At 42.1% G+C, this 14864-nt stretch overlaps 1 protein-coding gene across 1 annotated transcript in view; it reads left to right on the top strand.

The window, feature by feature from the left end:
- Nucleotides 1-14864, top strand: part of RHEB (Ras homolog, mTORC1 binding) — a 41596-nt gene that overhangs the window by 13612 nt on the left and 13120 nt on the right. Inside the window, exon 2 of the mRNA XM_089673118.1 lies at nucleotides 13038-13109. Coding sequence (XP_089529244.1) covers nucleotides 13038-13109 — 72 coding nt within the window. The remainder of the gene's footprint in view (nucleotides 1-13037; nucleotides 13110-14864) is intronic.

A 14864-nucleotide genomic window follows, 5' to 3' on the forward strand; every position in this document is an offset into this window, starting at 1 on the left:
TACATGTACATTTCCATCCATTTAGTTGCATTTTAATTCTGATGACTGTTGATGTACATTTTGTATTTTAAATCCACGCTTAACACACCTGTTTTTCAGATGACCTTCAGTTGATCTGCGCTAAAACATACTGGTGTGACTTGGCCTTAGATCTACCCCAGTGTGCCCTATGCTGTGTCTGCAGTGCAGGAACTGTCTCAGTAAGGCCAGTTGCTCAAGGGCTTAATAATTTACCGATGTTTATACTCTTGATCTTGTTGACAGATCCCGAGTAAAATGTTCTGTAAAGACCTTGCGTAAAACAAATCATCTAATTTCATGTCTGTTCTGCAATCTCTGGATAATGCCACTCCAAAAGCAGCTGCACAGAGCTTCAGGTCATGTGATCTTAGGAGTGTTTTGTTGTAGTTGCTGAAAGTGTATGGTGTGAAGTAACTGTGTGTTATAGGGGTGCACCAAAGTTTTGGCCGAAAATAGCCCTATCGGCCTATGTGGAAATGGACACCGATACAGGAGCTGAAAATGTGAATATATTGTATTGTTTGTGTGTTGTGTGGTTTTGTTTTTTTTCTAATTCATTAAAGTGTAGTTTTTTTTTTTTTTTTTGTTTTTTTTTTTCCAAAAAAAATTGTTTGAAAAATATATACATTTAAAAAAAACTACGTTTTCGGCCAAGTGCATCCAGAATTTTCGGTTTTGGCACCAGAATTTTAATTTCAGTGCACCACTATGTTTTTCAAAGTGATGGAAAGAACAGCCTGTGTAAGTATCTCAGATGGACTGGGACAGGGTTTTACAAATATACTTTGAATCCAGGAGTCTGCTAAAGTTTGGAACCAGTTTTTTTTCAGCGTAGCATGGCTTGTCGGCGCCCAGGGCAAGGCAACTTTTGGGCAACACGATTCACCCGACACGATTCACCTGACTGCACCACATTTCATCATTGATAATGGCGCTTGAACATGCGTTTTGCTATCATAGAGAATCTGCTGCGATCCCAAAATGCCCAGGTGTGAATGGAGGCTCTCTAGTACACACGTACGACTCATATTCAAAATTCAGATTTGCATGACAGGCTAGATATGTCCCTCTTGAGATGGTTCACACAGATTTGATCCACATGCATTGTGTTCTCAGGGCCCTTATGAAAAGTGATACTGGCATGTGGAGATAAGTGATCACATAGAATTGCTATTTACAGGCGTTTTTGCATAGAAATCAGTGGGAGGCAGTATGTGAATCCAGGACACAATTACTAGTCGTCATGGCTACCTGGAGCCTGGGACTTGTTGAGCCCTGGGCTGGGACATCATGCCAAAGAACAGAGGTATACCGCTCAGGCAAACAATCCAGATCAATCCACAACAGGTGCAGGCTCTGGCTCCCCACCACACATGATGCAACAGGAAGAAGGGCCGGCCGCACACCGGAGGATAGATGGATATAGTGTGTATTGATTGATCCATAGGACACACAAAACACCAGGACATGAATACAAGACCTGTTAATGCGTTTCACACGATCCCGTGCTTAATCATGCCACAGCGGTAGTGCACCACGTACGTACTGTATGCCGGAAAAGTGGCGGCCTTGCCTGCAGACCTGGTTTAGTGTAAATTAAAGCCCATTTCCAGAAATGTTTGTTTTACACTTTATTATTACATTTATTATTAGTGGTGCATTGAAATGAAAATTCTGGTGGCGAAACTGAAAATTCAGAATGCATGTAGCCGAAAACCAAACCAAAATGTCTGCATATGTGGGGAGTCAACAATTAATTTTTTTTTCTACTTTCATGTATGTGTGTGTTTTAGCATGAGTGACTGGTCCTCTTTGGAGGGGGTGGGGGGCAGTGTGTGCAAGGAGAGGAGCAGTGTATACAGAGAGGCTCCCTCACTGGCTGTCACTATATCTTGGTGCTGGTTTTTTAATGCGATTTCTGGCTCTTTTTTTTTTTTTTTTTATTTTTTTTTTTTTTTTCCACTATAGCTCACAGAATTAGCTGTCACTTTCCCTAGAGCTAAAGGAAACTTTGTTTCTTTTATCTCAGGAAAGAAAATGAAGGGAAACTTTTGTTTCTTTCGGGGGGGGGGGGGGGGGGGTTGGGTACGGCTGAAACAACTAATCAACATGATCGATTACGGAAATAGTTGTCAAATATTAGTTGGTCAGCTGATTAATCTGCTTACAGAATGCATTATTTGTTTATAGATCAGAAAATACAATGCAGCACACATGCAATTTAGTACACCATCCATGCATGTCAGTATACACTGTGCAGCACACGTACAGCTCAGTACACCGTCCATGCATGTCAGTATACACTGTGCAGCACACGTACAGCTCAGTACACCGTCCATGCATGTCAGTATACACTGTGCAGCACACGTACAGCTCAGTACACCGTCCATGCATGTCAGTATACACTGTGCAGCACACGTACAGCTCAGTACACGGTTCATGCATGTCTGTATACACTGTGCAGCACACATATAGCTCAGTACATGGTTCATGCACGTCAGTAAGTGCCTGAGAATTTGTGAATGTGTGAGGAGCAATGCCTTGTGGCACATGTAGTCTTGGGGAGGAGAAGGAAGTGAGTGATTCTGTGGTGGACGACCTCAGAACCGAAAAATTGGGGCTACTCTATGAAAAAGCCATGTAAGTATGGATTAACCCCCCCCCCCCCCCCCCACCAGACCATTTTTTTGTGTTTTGGCGCTGCGTTAACTGACGCTGCACCCATGCACCGCTGCACCCAAATTAAATTTGTGGGTTTTTTTTTTTTTGGTTTTTTTTTTCCCCGACTCCACAAATTTGAGCTTTCTTTTGGTGGTATTTGATCGCCTGTGTGGTTGGGTGTTTGTTTTTGCAAAAAAAATAAAAAATTTTACTTTTTGCTATTAAACATGTCCAGTAAAAAAATGAAATCAAATTTCGTCATAAATTTAGGCCAACGTGCATTCTGCTACATGTCTTTGCTAATAAAAAAAAAAAAAAAAAATCCCAATGCATGTAAATTAATTGGTTTCCATGAAAGTTATGGCGGTGTGTGTGTATATATACTGGGATTTAATTTTTTTTTTTTTTTTTTTTTTTTTTTACTAGTAATGGTGGTGATCGGCGACTTATAGTGGGACTGCGACAGCCATTTTTGACACTGGGGGGGAACTGACTTGGTGTCAGTGACGCCAATACAGTGGTCAGTGGTAATAAAAAGCACTGACACTGTACTAATGGCACTGGGCTGGAAGGAGTTAACGTGAAGCAATCAAAGGGTTAACTGTGTGCTGTTTTAGTGTGTTTCACTGTAAGCACACTGCTATGCAAAACCATGCATAGCAGTGTGCAAGAGCTGACGGGAGAGAACTGTATTGTTTACTTAGTTCTCTCCCTCTGTCGGTAATCCTCCTTGATCACCAGGTGCTGGCAATTAATCACCGGCTGGGACCTGGTGATTGGCAGCTGAGGCCGCGGGTGAGCGCCCCCTACCCGGAAATGCAAAATCACGTGTGTGTGTATATGTATGTGTGTGTGTGTGTGTGTGTGTGTGTGTGTATATGTGTGTGTGTGTGTGTATGTATGTATGTATGTATATATATATATATATATATATATATATATATATATATATATATATATATAATTAGTGATTTTGCACACCCTGCAGCAGTATTACTGCTATAGGGCGGACGGGAAGCGATACATCAAACTTTTTGGAAAACGTTCGGCCAGCTAATCGGTTTATGAAAATAATTGGTTTCATCACTAGTATGCTGTGTTGTCTGGGATTACTGTGTTTTAGTTATTCTAATATTTGTAGGCAGTCGTTTCCATGGCCCTGTTGTTGGGATTACAGATTTCACTCCTTTTGACTGTACATTCTTGATGAATACCTAGGTCAGTAGGAAATCATGTTATACTAATCTGGTGTAAAACAATAACTGTTGTGGGAACAGCTCATGAAACTTCAGGAAGCATTATTTCAATGTAAAATTTAACATAAAAGGCTGCCGATGACCTTTCAGGTCACAATGCTGATTGCAGTCTGGAAGCATCACTGTGACACAGTAGTGAGCAGGCTAGTCACGGGCATTTTCTACATTTGGAAATTTACAATGCTGACACTTCCCACATCAATGGTTCATCCTGGATATTTCTAAAAGTTAGAATCCACTAGACAACAAAGACACTTTTGTGTAACTTTCTGCTTTGGTGGTGCCCTCCCCTTCGGCAAAAACACAATACATCAGAGACAGCCGTTGAGGTTTTCACATATTAATAGAACTTGTGTGAAGGTATACATGAGTGCATGGTTGCCTAAAGTCTGTCCAGCCCACTGCAGTGTGCTACAGACATCATTTTTGGATCAAGTCTTTCATGTGTTTATCATCCTAAAAGACTAGATTCACTTTACACCCTGTGCTGCTCTGACAATTGCATTTAGTAGGGAAAGTTTTAATTTTTTTTTTTTTTTTTGGTAAAATGAAACCTCTATATAAACGTGCTTAAACATAGATGGATGCTAAGGGGCTGGTTCACATAAGTAGAAGCTGAGGAATCTGATGCAGTTGTCTTTAGCAACCTGATCAATGTAATGTTTCAAATGAAGAAAATGATCTGTTTATAGAGGTGGTCTCCAAACTTGGCCCTTTGCTTGCCTTTATTCGGCCCTCGGGGCACTGTTCCTGCCACTGGTTTGAGGCACAATTCCTCCCACTGAGACCAACAGTGGGTTACCATTCCTTCCACTGACACCAGCAATAAGGCAGAAATCTTCCCACGGATAGAAACTATGGTACGCTATTCCTCCCATTAATAAAGGTGATGGGGCACTATTCCTTCTACTGACCACAGGTGCTCTGGGATAGTTTATTTTTCCCCATTGGCCACCACACCTGAGACATTGTCTGCTCCCACTGATGCCAGGACTTTCTACTCTCACTGGCCACAATCCGGCACCCTGAAAGTTTTGACAGATCTTAAAATGGACCTTTTTTGTTTAGAAAATTTGGATACCCCTGGTTTATAGGAAGGTTTTTACTCCGGGTACCTTCAGTAACATGTCCATGTTATCGGTACCAAAGGGGCAGACCACTTTTTCAAACGGGCCTTTCCTTGCGTGCGTCAACATTACCCTGCGGCGTCAGACTGGGTTAAGAAACATAAGGCTGAGGCCTGTACTTTTTGCCCAAATACAAATGTAACCTTTGTTTTGGTTGCAGTGGAGAAGTGTTGTAGCCTCTGCCAGGTATTTTTCCTCTGTCCTGTCGGTGATTTTATTAGCTTCCTGACCTGATTTTGTAGAAAGTAAAGGGCTGTTGCTCTAATAGGACAAGGAGAGTAAGAGGAAAACTTTTGTGAGGATTCAAATGGCAAAAAAGATGGTTATAAATTTTCTTGGTGGGGTTGATATTTTGTCAGGTTTTGTCTTGAAATTTCTCCTCCTTTCATGTGTAGAAATAGACATGACATAAGTGAAATTTCTCCAGTGGAGGGAAGCAGATGGCAGTGATGCCTTAATCCATCAAGTTGCGCCCCCCCCCCCCCCCCCCCACACGTATACCGCAATTCACCACATGCACTCAGTTATACAAAATGTATCTATTACAGGTACTTGTATAGCACTGGCAATTTATGCAGCCCTTTACATGTATATTATACATTCATATTGAAATCGGACGAAATCGAATATCCCTTGGCCTCCTACAAGCAGCAAATGTTGATCTGCATCTCATGAAGGAGAGGAATTCAAATACTTGATGCTGGAATTAACTCCCTTCATACTGATCCTGGAAAAAATGTAACCCATATGCATAGTTTCAGTATATTTATATTTCTACATTTGCATTCTGCATGCTATAAATATTTTGTGATTGAATTTGGAGATCAAAGTGACAGTGTCTGGACACAGCCCACCCCCCAACAGGCATGTTTACTTGCCCAGCTACGTTCCAATTGTAACATCCTTGTCTGTTTTTAGCCTCTGCGTTTGACTGGTGTCAAAGCCTACACAGGTATGATGTCCTCATACACCCCTGCACCGTCTACCCCTCCCTACTACATTTTTGAGCCACAGTCACTGGTTGCTCAGGCTTGGCTATTATCACATCGGGAAGGTCACATGCTCCCCTATAGCAATGTGGTGGTATGGCTGGGAGCAGGCTGGGTAAATATTCATGATGGGGGTTATATTATGCAGACTGACACTTTGCCCTAAATGAAGTGACAGTAGGGCTTGTTTACTAAAGCTGGTTCACTCAGAATCTTGTGCACTTCTTTATAGAAACCAATCAGCTTTCCGGTTTTATTGCTAAAGCTTAATTGAGCAAGCTGAGGTTAGACGTTGATTGGCTACCACGCACATGTGCACGAGCTTCAAAGTGAACCAACTTTAGTTAATCTCCCCCAGTGTCCCCTTTTTTAGGTTCATACCAAGTTGCATCCAGTGTTTGGGATGCACAAAGCCATTCACTATGACTGCAATACACAGGCCTTGGATATTCTTTTGAACTTTGCCTTAGACAATTGGTAATTTGGTGTACTTAAAAGCAAAACTTTTTTTTTCTTAATTTTGGATAGAGTAAGGGAAGGCTTATCACCCCTTCCATTTATTACATTCTGTGCCCCATAGTGGAGATTTCCCTTCACTTCCTGTCCAGTAGCCAAAACCTAAAGTGAGGGAATTCCAGGGGGTCTCCAGAACCAGTGTCCTGATTAGCAGAATTCCCCTCCTATTAATATTCTAATTCCATCCCAAAATTTGGGATTTTCTTTTAATTTTGATGATAATGGTAAACAGGATAAATGGGGTAAATCTCCCTAAGGAGGGCACAGGCAGCAATAAAAAAAACTGACGGGTGTTCTAGTCCCTCTTTACTTTATTCAAAACTAAAGTGGAAAAGTTTTGCCTTTTAGTCACTCTAACATTTTGTCTACCAATCACTATGCTGATTGGCCCATTGTGAGATGTCAGAAAAGCTCTACTTAAACTACTCAAATGTCTAAACTTGTTAAGTAGCAATGACAGTATGCTTGTTTGCAGCTGTCATAACACCCCAATGAAATATCACTTCCTAGGAGTACACACAGGTGCTCTAAGATCTCATGTGATGTGTCTGCGGAACAGTACAAGGAGCACTGTAATTTGTTTATCTTCCCAGTAATTGCTGCGGAATGCTCAAAGTGGCAGGAATAGTGTTTTGGGATTGCTTACATTTTAGTTTTGCAAAGAGGTATGTAAATACTGACCTAATACTGGTGAGATCTATACATTGTTAGGAAAACCAACATTTTAAAATGCAGGTTTATTTAACCCCTTGGCGCGGGTGCCTCCCGGCCCTTTAAGGGCTTTAGAAGCTGGGGGATGGGGTCACATGATCGGGAAAGGTCACGATCAAAAGAGGAGATCGGAACTTTTCTGTGAGTACTGGACATGTGTGCTGGGGGTGCGCGCTCCCAGCATGTTTTTCTTAATTGCACGCAAATGTGAGGCCACTTGGCATCAAGGCCCAGACATCGGGAGGCCGCACATTTGCGTGTGGCCAGTGCGAAGAGGTTAAGGTAAGGATGGGCGTAATGGGACTACCACTGCAAACTTGTTGAAATAGCATGCACCAGGGCTGTCATTCTTGACAATCTTTCATGTGTTTTGAGTTGCTGACCAGGGAATATTGCAGATTCAAGGGCTGTACAAAATAAGAATGATTGGTTGTTGCAAAAACCAGAAACTTCGCTTGGTGGGATAAGGAGAATCACCCCATGGCAATCAATAGTGCTTGGTACTGCGGGACTCCATGGAGTTCACATGGGGCTGATGAACCCATTGGGCATGGTGATTCTTCCATCAGACACCCATTGTAAAGAAGAGGCCATATACTGCTCCTTTAACCACCTCCCGCCCGCCCTATAGTACAATGACAGGAGCAAGGTGGTTCTCTCGTTCTGATAGGAAGTCATATGACGTCCTACCATTCTCACTGCGCATGCGCGGCTCAGGGAGCGCGCAGCGATCGCTGGGGACACAGCGGATCACGGAAAGAGCCGAAGATGTCGGCTTGGTCCTGTGATCAGCTGTGTCCAATCACAGCTGATCACATGTAAACAGGGAAATTACGGTTATCGGCTTTCCTCTCCTCGAGCAGTCACGCTGACCGCTCGAGAGGAGAGGAGAGCTGGTAATCGGCTTTCCGCGGAGGGGACATGTACACTGATCATCAGGGCACTGATGATCAGTGTGCCCTGTTGATCATTGTGGCCCCAGAAGTGCCACCTGTCAGTGCTCACCAGTGCCACATCAATGCCACATATCAGTGCCCTTCTTAGCTGCATTTCAATGTCGCCTATCACTGCCACCTATCAGTGCTGCCAGTCAGTGTCGCCTATCAGTGCCATGTATCAGTGCCCATCAGTGATGCCTGTCAATGCCCATCACTGCAGCCTCATTAGCGCACATCAGTGAAGGAGAAAAAAATCCCTTATTTACAAAATTGTATAACAAAAACTAAAACGTTTTTTTCAATATTTTCAGTGGTTTTTGGTTTGTTTAAGAAAAAAAAAATCCCAGAGGTGATTTAAATACCACCAAAAGAAAGCTCTCTGTCTCAAAGAAATGATAAAAATTTTATATGGGTACAATGTTGCATGACCGTGCAATTGTCATTCAAAGTGTGACAGCGCTGAAAGCTGAAAATTGGCCTGGGCAGGAAGGGGGTATAAGTGCCCTGTAGGCAAATGGTAAAAATACAGAGGGGGGGATTACTGGGAATGGAGCAGACCAAATCTGGAGCTGCTGTGCAGTGCAATCAGTCAGCTTCTAGCTTCATCTTGATGTTGGGAGATGGAACGGGCGGGCTGTGGACATGACATCTCCATGCTAGCCGGGTCCATGCTCGCAGGCAGTGCGGCTGGAGCAGGCCTGTCTAAAAACATATTGCGCTGTTTACGAGTGTCCAGAGCTGCACTAGGTGATGGAAGTGGTGGATGTTTCTTTTAAACAATAGCGGTTTTACATTATAAAGGCATTCTTCTCTCTTCCCTCTGGTTTGGTTATGCTATGAGCTGGATATTGTTTAATGGGCCAAGTAATGCTGACGTGGTGTTGCCAGGAGACAGAAGTGGATCCATTAAATGCTGACTCGAGTAGTTTTTCTACATGTGCTCCGTGATGGTTTTTTGGATTTATCAGCAAATACAGTCAGGTCCATAAATATTGGGACATCGACACAATTCTAACATTTTTGGCTCTATACACCACCACAATGGATTTAAAATGAAACAAACAAGATGTGCTTTAACTGCAGACTGTCAGCTTTAAATTGAGGGTATTTACATCCAAATCAGGTGAACGGTGTAGGAATTACAACAGTTTGCATATGTGCCTCCCACTTGTTAAGGGACCAAAACTAATGGGACAATTGGCTTCTCAGCTGTTCCATGGCCAGGTGTGTGTTATTCCCTCATTATCCCAATTACAATGAGCAGATAAAAGGTCCAGAGTTCATTTCAAGTGTGCTATTTGCATTTGGAATCTGTTGCTGTCAACTCTCAAGATGAGATCCAAAGAGCTGTCACTATCAGTGAAGCAAGCCATCATTAGGCTGAAAAACCAAAACAATCCCATCAGAGAGATAGCAAAAACATTAGGCGTGGCCAAAACAATTGTTTGGAACATTCGTAAAAAGAAGGTACGCATCGGTGAGCTCAGCAACACCGGAAGACCACGGAAAACAACTGTGGTGGATGACCGAAGAATTCTTTCCCTGGTGAAGAAAACACCCTTCACAACAGTTGGCCAGATCAAGAACACTCTTCAGGAGGTAGGTGTATGTGTGTCAAAGTCAACAATCAAGAGAAGACTTCACCAGAGTGAATACAGAGGGTTCACCACAAGATGTAAACCATTGGTGAGCCTCAAAAACAGGAAGGCCAGATTAGAGTTTGCCAAACGACATCTAAAAAAGCCTTCACAGTTCTGGAACAACATCCTATGGACAGATGAGACAAAGATCAACTTGTACCAGAGTGATGGGAAGAGTATGGAGAAGGAAAGGAACTGCTCATGATCCTAAGCATACCACCTCATCAGTGAAGCATGGTGGTGGTAGTGTCATGGCGTGGGCATGTATGGCTGCCAATGGAACTGCTTCTCTTGTATTTATTGATGATGTGACTGCTGACAAAAGCAGCAGGATGAATTCTGAAATGTTTCGGGCAATATTATCTGCTCATATTCAGCCAAATGCTTCAGAACTCATTGGACGTCGCTTCGCAGTGCAGATGGACAATGACCCAAAGCATACTGCAAAAGCAACCAAGGAGTTTTTTAAGGGAAAGAAGTGGGATGTTATGCAATGACCCAGTCAATCACCTGACCTGAATCCGATTGAGAATACATTTCACTTGCTGAAGACAAAACTGAAGGGAAAATGCCCCAAGAACAAGCAGGAACTGAAGACAGTTGCAGTAGAGGCCTGGCAGAGCATCACCAGGGATGAAACCCAGCATCTGGTGATGTCTATGCGTTCCAGACTTCAGGCTGTAATTGACTGCAAAGGATTTGCAACCAAGTATTAAGTGAGAGTTTGATTTATGATTATTATTCTGTCCCATTACTTTTGGTCCCTTAACAAGTGGGAGGCACATATGCAAACTGTTGTAATTCCTACACCGTTCACCTGATTTGGATGTAAATACCCTCAATTTAAAGCCGACAGTCTGCAGTTAAAGCACATCTTGTTCGTTTCATTTCAAATCCATTGTGGTGATGTATAGAGCCAAAAATGTTAGAATTGTATCGATGTCCCAATATTTATGGACCTGACTGTATATCTCTAGTGAGTGATGAGTGTGGATGGTGTTGGCGTATGCTTTGTGGTGGTGTCCAACAAGGAGTTTAGCGATTTTTGACTTTTTTATTTTTTTGCACACTAATATCTTTTTTGCACTTAGCATTTTATAAATGTGGAAGAGATGAATTGTGACGTGCTTTCATAAAGTTCATAATCTAAAGCTAAAACATTGCACTTTGATTTAAATCTTGATATATTGATTGCACTCTATTGGCACTTCTTTGCAGCGGACACTTTATTGGTTTATTCAGTTTTTTTTGTTGATCACATTGTATAGTGGTTGATGAACTTATTGTGATCTGTTTAGCACCTTTAACTTTGCTGTTGGTGCTGTTTTACTACTTATCAATACCTGGGTGAGTATCTCATCATAGAGATGGCAGCTGCACCATTTTTTTAAATTGGAAATGTGGCACAGTTCATTAATTTCTAGTTTATTCAAAATTTGGTCTGTACATAAGGCAGCAGTTCAGTTGTGTGGTGTTGGTTTTTTTTTTTTTTTTTTTTTTTTTTTTTTTAGAGATTCTATTCAAAACATATCTATCTGAGAATCTAGTTGCCTGACTACCATGCTGACCACCTTGCTTTAGTAGGTTGAAAAACAGATCTGGACCAAGTATTCAGACTGACTTTTTGAGCCAAGTACTTGTTCAGTGTGTGTGACTCAAAAGCCTTAAAAGTATTAAAGTATATGTGAATCCTGGAGTTTTTTTTTTTTTTTTAAAGATTTTTTTCAATTCAAAATCAATATAAGAAAGCTGTATGGGAGCATTTACCATATCCTAACACTTGTTGACTTGGATCTTCTGAATCATAGATGGTGTGGTGGTTGTGTTGTGTGGTGTTTTTTTTTTTTTTTTAAGTTTTATTGTATCCTTCAGCAAAGCATACAAGTTAGTCACCACAAGAGGGGGGTTCCCATCCAGAAACTGTAGCTGCTGACTTTTAATAAACAGGCACTCGCCTGTCCCACAATCCAGCGCTGTCGTCACCCAGGCCTGTTTCTTCACCGGTGTTTGGTCCATGGCATATTAACTGCAGGCAGCCGGCTGTTTGTGGCTGCACAGCCGGCCGTGGTGCACCTTGAATTGTCCTGTGATGGCCTAGACAACCCAAGCAAAAGTGTGAATGGGTACCTATCAAAACCAGGTACCCACCTTACCCCCCCGGCCCACCCCACAAAAAAAAGTTCCAAATGTGAAAGAGGAGGAGAGGTTGAGTGGAACTTCCCCTTTTTGGGTGAAGATCTGCTTTAAGGGAATAGAACAAGGGAATGTAGACGAGTAAATAAAAAGATGAATGGAAATGGAGTTAGATGTCAGGAGAAGATAAGGGGGGAATGGTACTCGGTACATAGGTGGGGGATCCAGTCTGTCCTCTTTAGAGGTCTGCACTAACAGTTGTGGGAGAAGTGTTCAGTGTTTGAATTGTGAAATCCAAGAACCCAATCCAAATAGTTAACTAAGCCCTGGTTCACACCAATGAGTTTTTGGGGTTTTTTTAGTGCTTTTTACAGAAATACACTTCAGTCCATCTAACGTGGTTTTCTATGGATACGTCCTATGCTTTTTTTTGAAAGACTGCATTTTTGGAAAGGGTCAGGGACTTCAAATGCAAAACATTGTGTTTTTGGTTTAATCGACCTCAATAGTGACGCTGTGGGGGGGGAGGTGTCAGGACAAGTGTGGTCAATAGAGGAGATCAGGCTGAGCTCACAGCCAGCAAATTGACCGTGCTGTACTTTCGTGCCTAGTGTGGTCAGTTTTTTTTTATTAGGAAACACGATGGACTGGCAGGGTCTCCTGGGATTTCATACAAAGGAAGCAATGCAAAGAACAGCTTACTTTTTCATACAAGTACAGCAGGCATGTACCAGGGTGTACATATTCTTTATTACTGCAGAGTTCTTTCACCTTTTGGGTAGTGTCAAATTCTGCATATGTGTAGTTCAGAATATAGCACCTCTACTTCTTAGCATCTTTTTCAAGCTCATGCCTTCTCTTTACTCTGTATGCACCTACACATCTCTGCTTCTGTTATGTTTTAGTAGGAGTCTTCCCAGCAGGTGGTTGTTTTCATTAGTTGTGCATAGTTACAATGGTGGTCAATGGCTTGTGATAGTCTTTTAGATTGCCCTCTGTACTGACTTCACTTTGTTGTGTTTTTTTGTTTTTTTTTTCTTTTCAGGTAAATCTTCATTAATAATTCAATTTGTTGATGGGCAATTTGTGGATTCCTATGACCCTACTATAGAAAACAGTAAGTAATTTTATAATGTTAAACAAAACAAAAAAAATCCATATTCTTATAATGCAGCATTGGTGTGATGCTGCAGACCAAGAACTGGGTGAACACATCACATGACCACTGATGGCTCAGTTCTCGGTCTGCTCTGAATGGACAGCAGTGACTGTCAGTAATTGCTCTCAGCTCTGACCCTCCAGCATTCATCGGAATACCAGGGAGGGAATAGGTGCAGCTGGCTCGGTTGGGCAGCCAGATGGATCCCAACAATATTGTTGGGCTGCTTCCTGAGCCTGGAGCAGCTCTGCCCTGTCAACTAATAGTGAGCAATAGCCTACAATCAGCTGTCGCTGGGTCATAGGAGAAGAAAAGTGGACTCCTGTGGCTCGCAAGCTTTGTAAATATGCCTTCAATTTAAACTAGGTTAGGGGCTCAGACAATGATTACTGAAAGAGCGCTGGGTCTTGTTTGCTCTTGAAGAGGAATAAACTACTGATCTTTTGAACTGCATGAATTGTTCCTTGATTCCCAGCTACCCAAAATAAAATGTTTAGTACTTTCTATGTCTGTGCCTACCAGATCTGCTCTAATCCAAGCTTCTCTAGCTACATCCTAGCACTTTGTTACAAAGATGGCTCTTGTTGGCTTCCTCTGTCACTGTTTTATACCTTCAGGTGACATTATTATTATTTTGGTCTCACATAATGTTTTTCATGCATTTTCTCATACATTGAAAAGCTGTGCCAGATTCAAGTCATGAGACCTGTTTACTAATCCAGAGGGGCACTAAACGCACAATCAAATCAAAATAATTAAAGCAAAGTATAACTAAAGGCAATTTGTTTCAGTTTTGGATAGCATGAAGATGGATTAGAACCCCAGTCAGTTTTTATTGTAGTCTGTGCTCCCGATAAGGAGATTCACCCACTCTATTTGTCCAGTTTACCATCATTCATAGTGAAAGTAAAAGAAAATCCCACATTTTGGGTTGTCCCCAGAAAAATAAGAGGGGAAACCTTCCAATGAGGACATTAGTTTGGGTGACCTGGGGGTACTTGAAGAATTCCCTTAATTTGAGGGGATTTCCTCTCACTTCCTGTTTTTGCAATGGGACAGGAAGTGAAGGGAAATCTCTGCAAAGGGGCACAGATGGTAATAAAATCTGACTGGATTATAACCCTCCCTTGCTCTATCCAAAAATGTTTTGCTTAGTTTTCACCTGCATTTGATCAGGGCTTTGCATGTTTATTGGGTGTAGCATGTTTGTAGGTATCCATTTCAGTGGCTTTCATAGTTATGGAAATCAAATGGCAAATGCTGTAGTGCACATGAATGTGACAAGCTACTTTCAGCTATTTGGGCTTAACATGTGACATTAGTCCATCCTGTAGGTAAACCATTATGGGTAATGGCATGCAAAAGCATTGAAGTTGGGCTTAAATCTGAGTATCACCTGCCAAGCACTCAATGGTGGTTTTTCATCAGCTATTGCCATGCTGTACATCTACTTTCTCACTTTGTCGTGTTCTGGAATGTTTAAGGTGCTGGGGCAGCCATCTGGGCTCTTTGCTGCCTCTTGCTAACACAGCCTGATGGGGAGAGAATGTTGCTAACAAGCTTCTTGCAGCCACCAATGAAATTCTGAGCTGCTTTAAAACGGAGTGAGACTGGACCTGCAGGGAGACTGGTATATAGAGTACAGCAGGATATACAAGCCCTCCACCCTTGTCAGTCCATGATTAAATCTGCGTATATAGAATGAGACTGCTG

This window comes from Staurois parvus, unplaced genomic scaffold, assembly GCF_062004578.1.
Source record: "Staurois parvus isolate SC_StPar_1 unplaced genomic scaffold, SC_StPar_1.0 ptg000136l, whole genome shotgun sequence".
NCBI lineage: Eukaryota > Metazoa > Chordata > Amphibia > Anura > Ranidae > Staurois > Staurois parvus.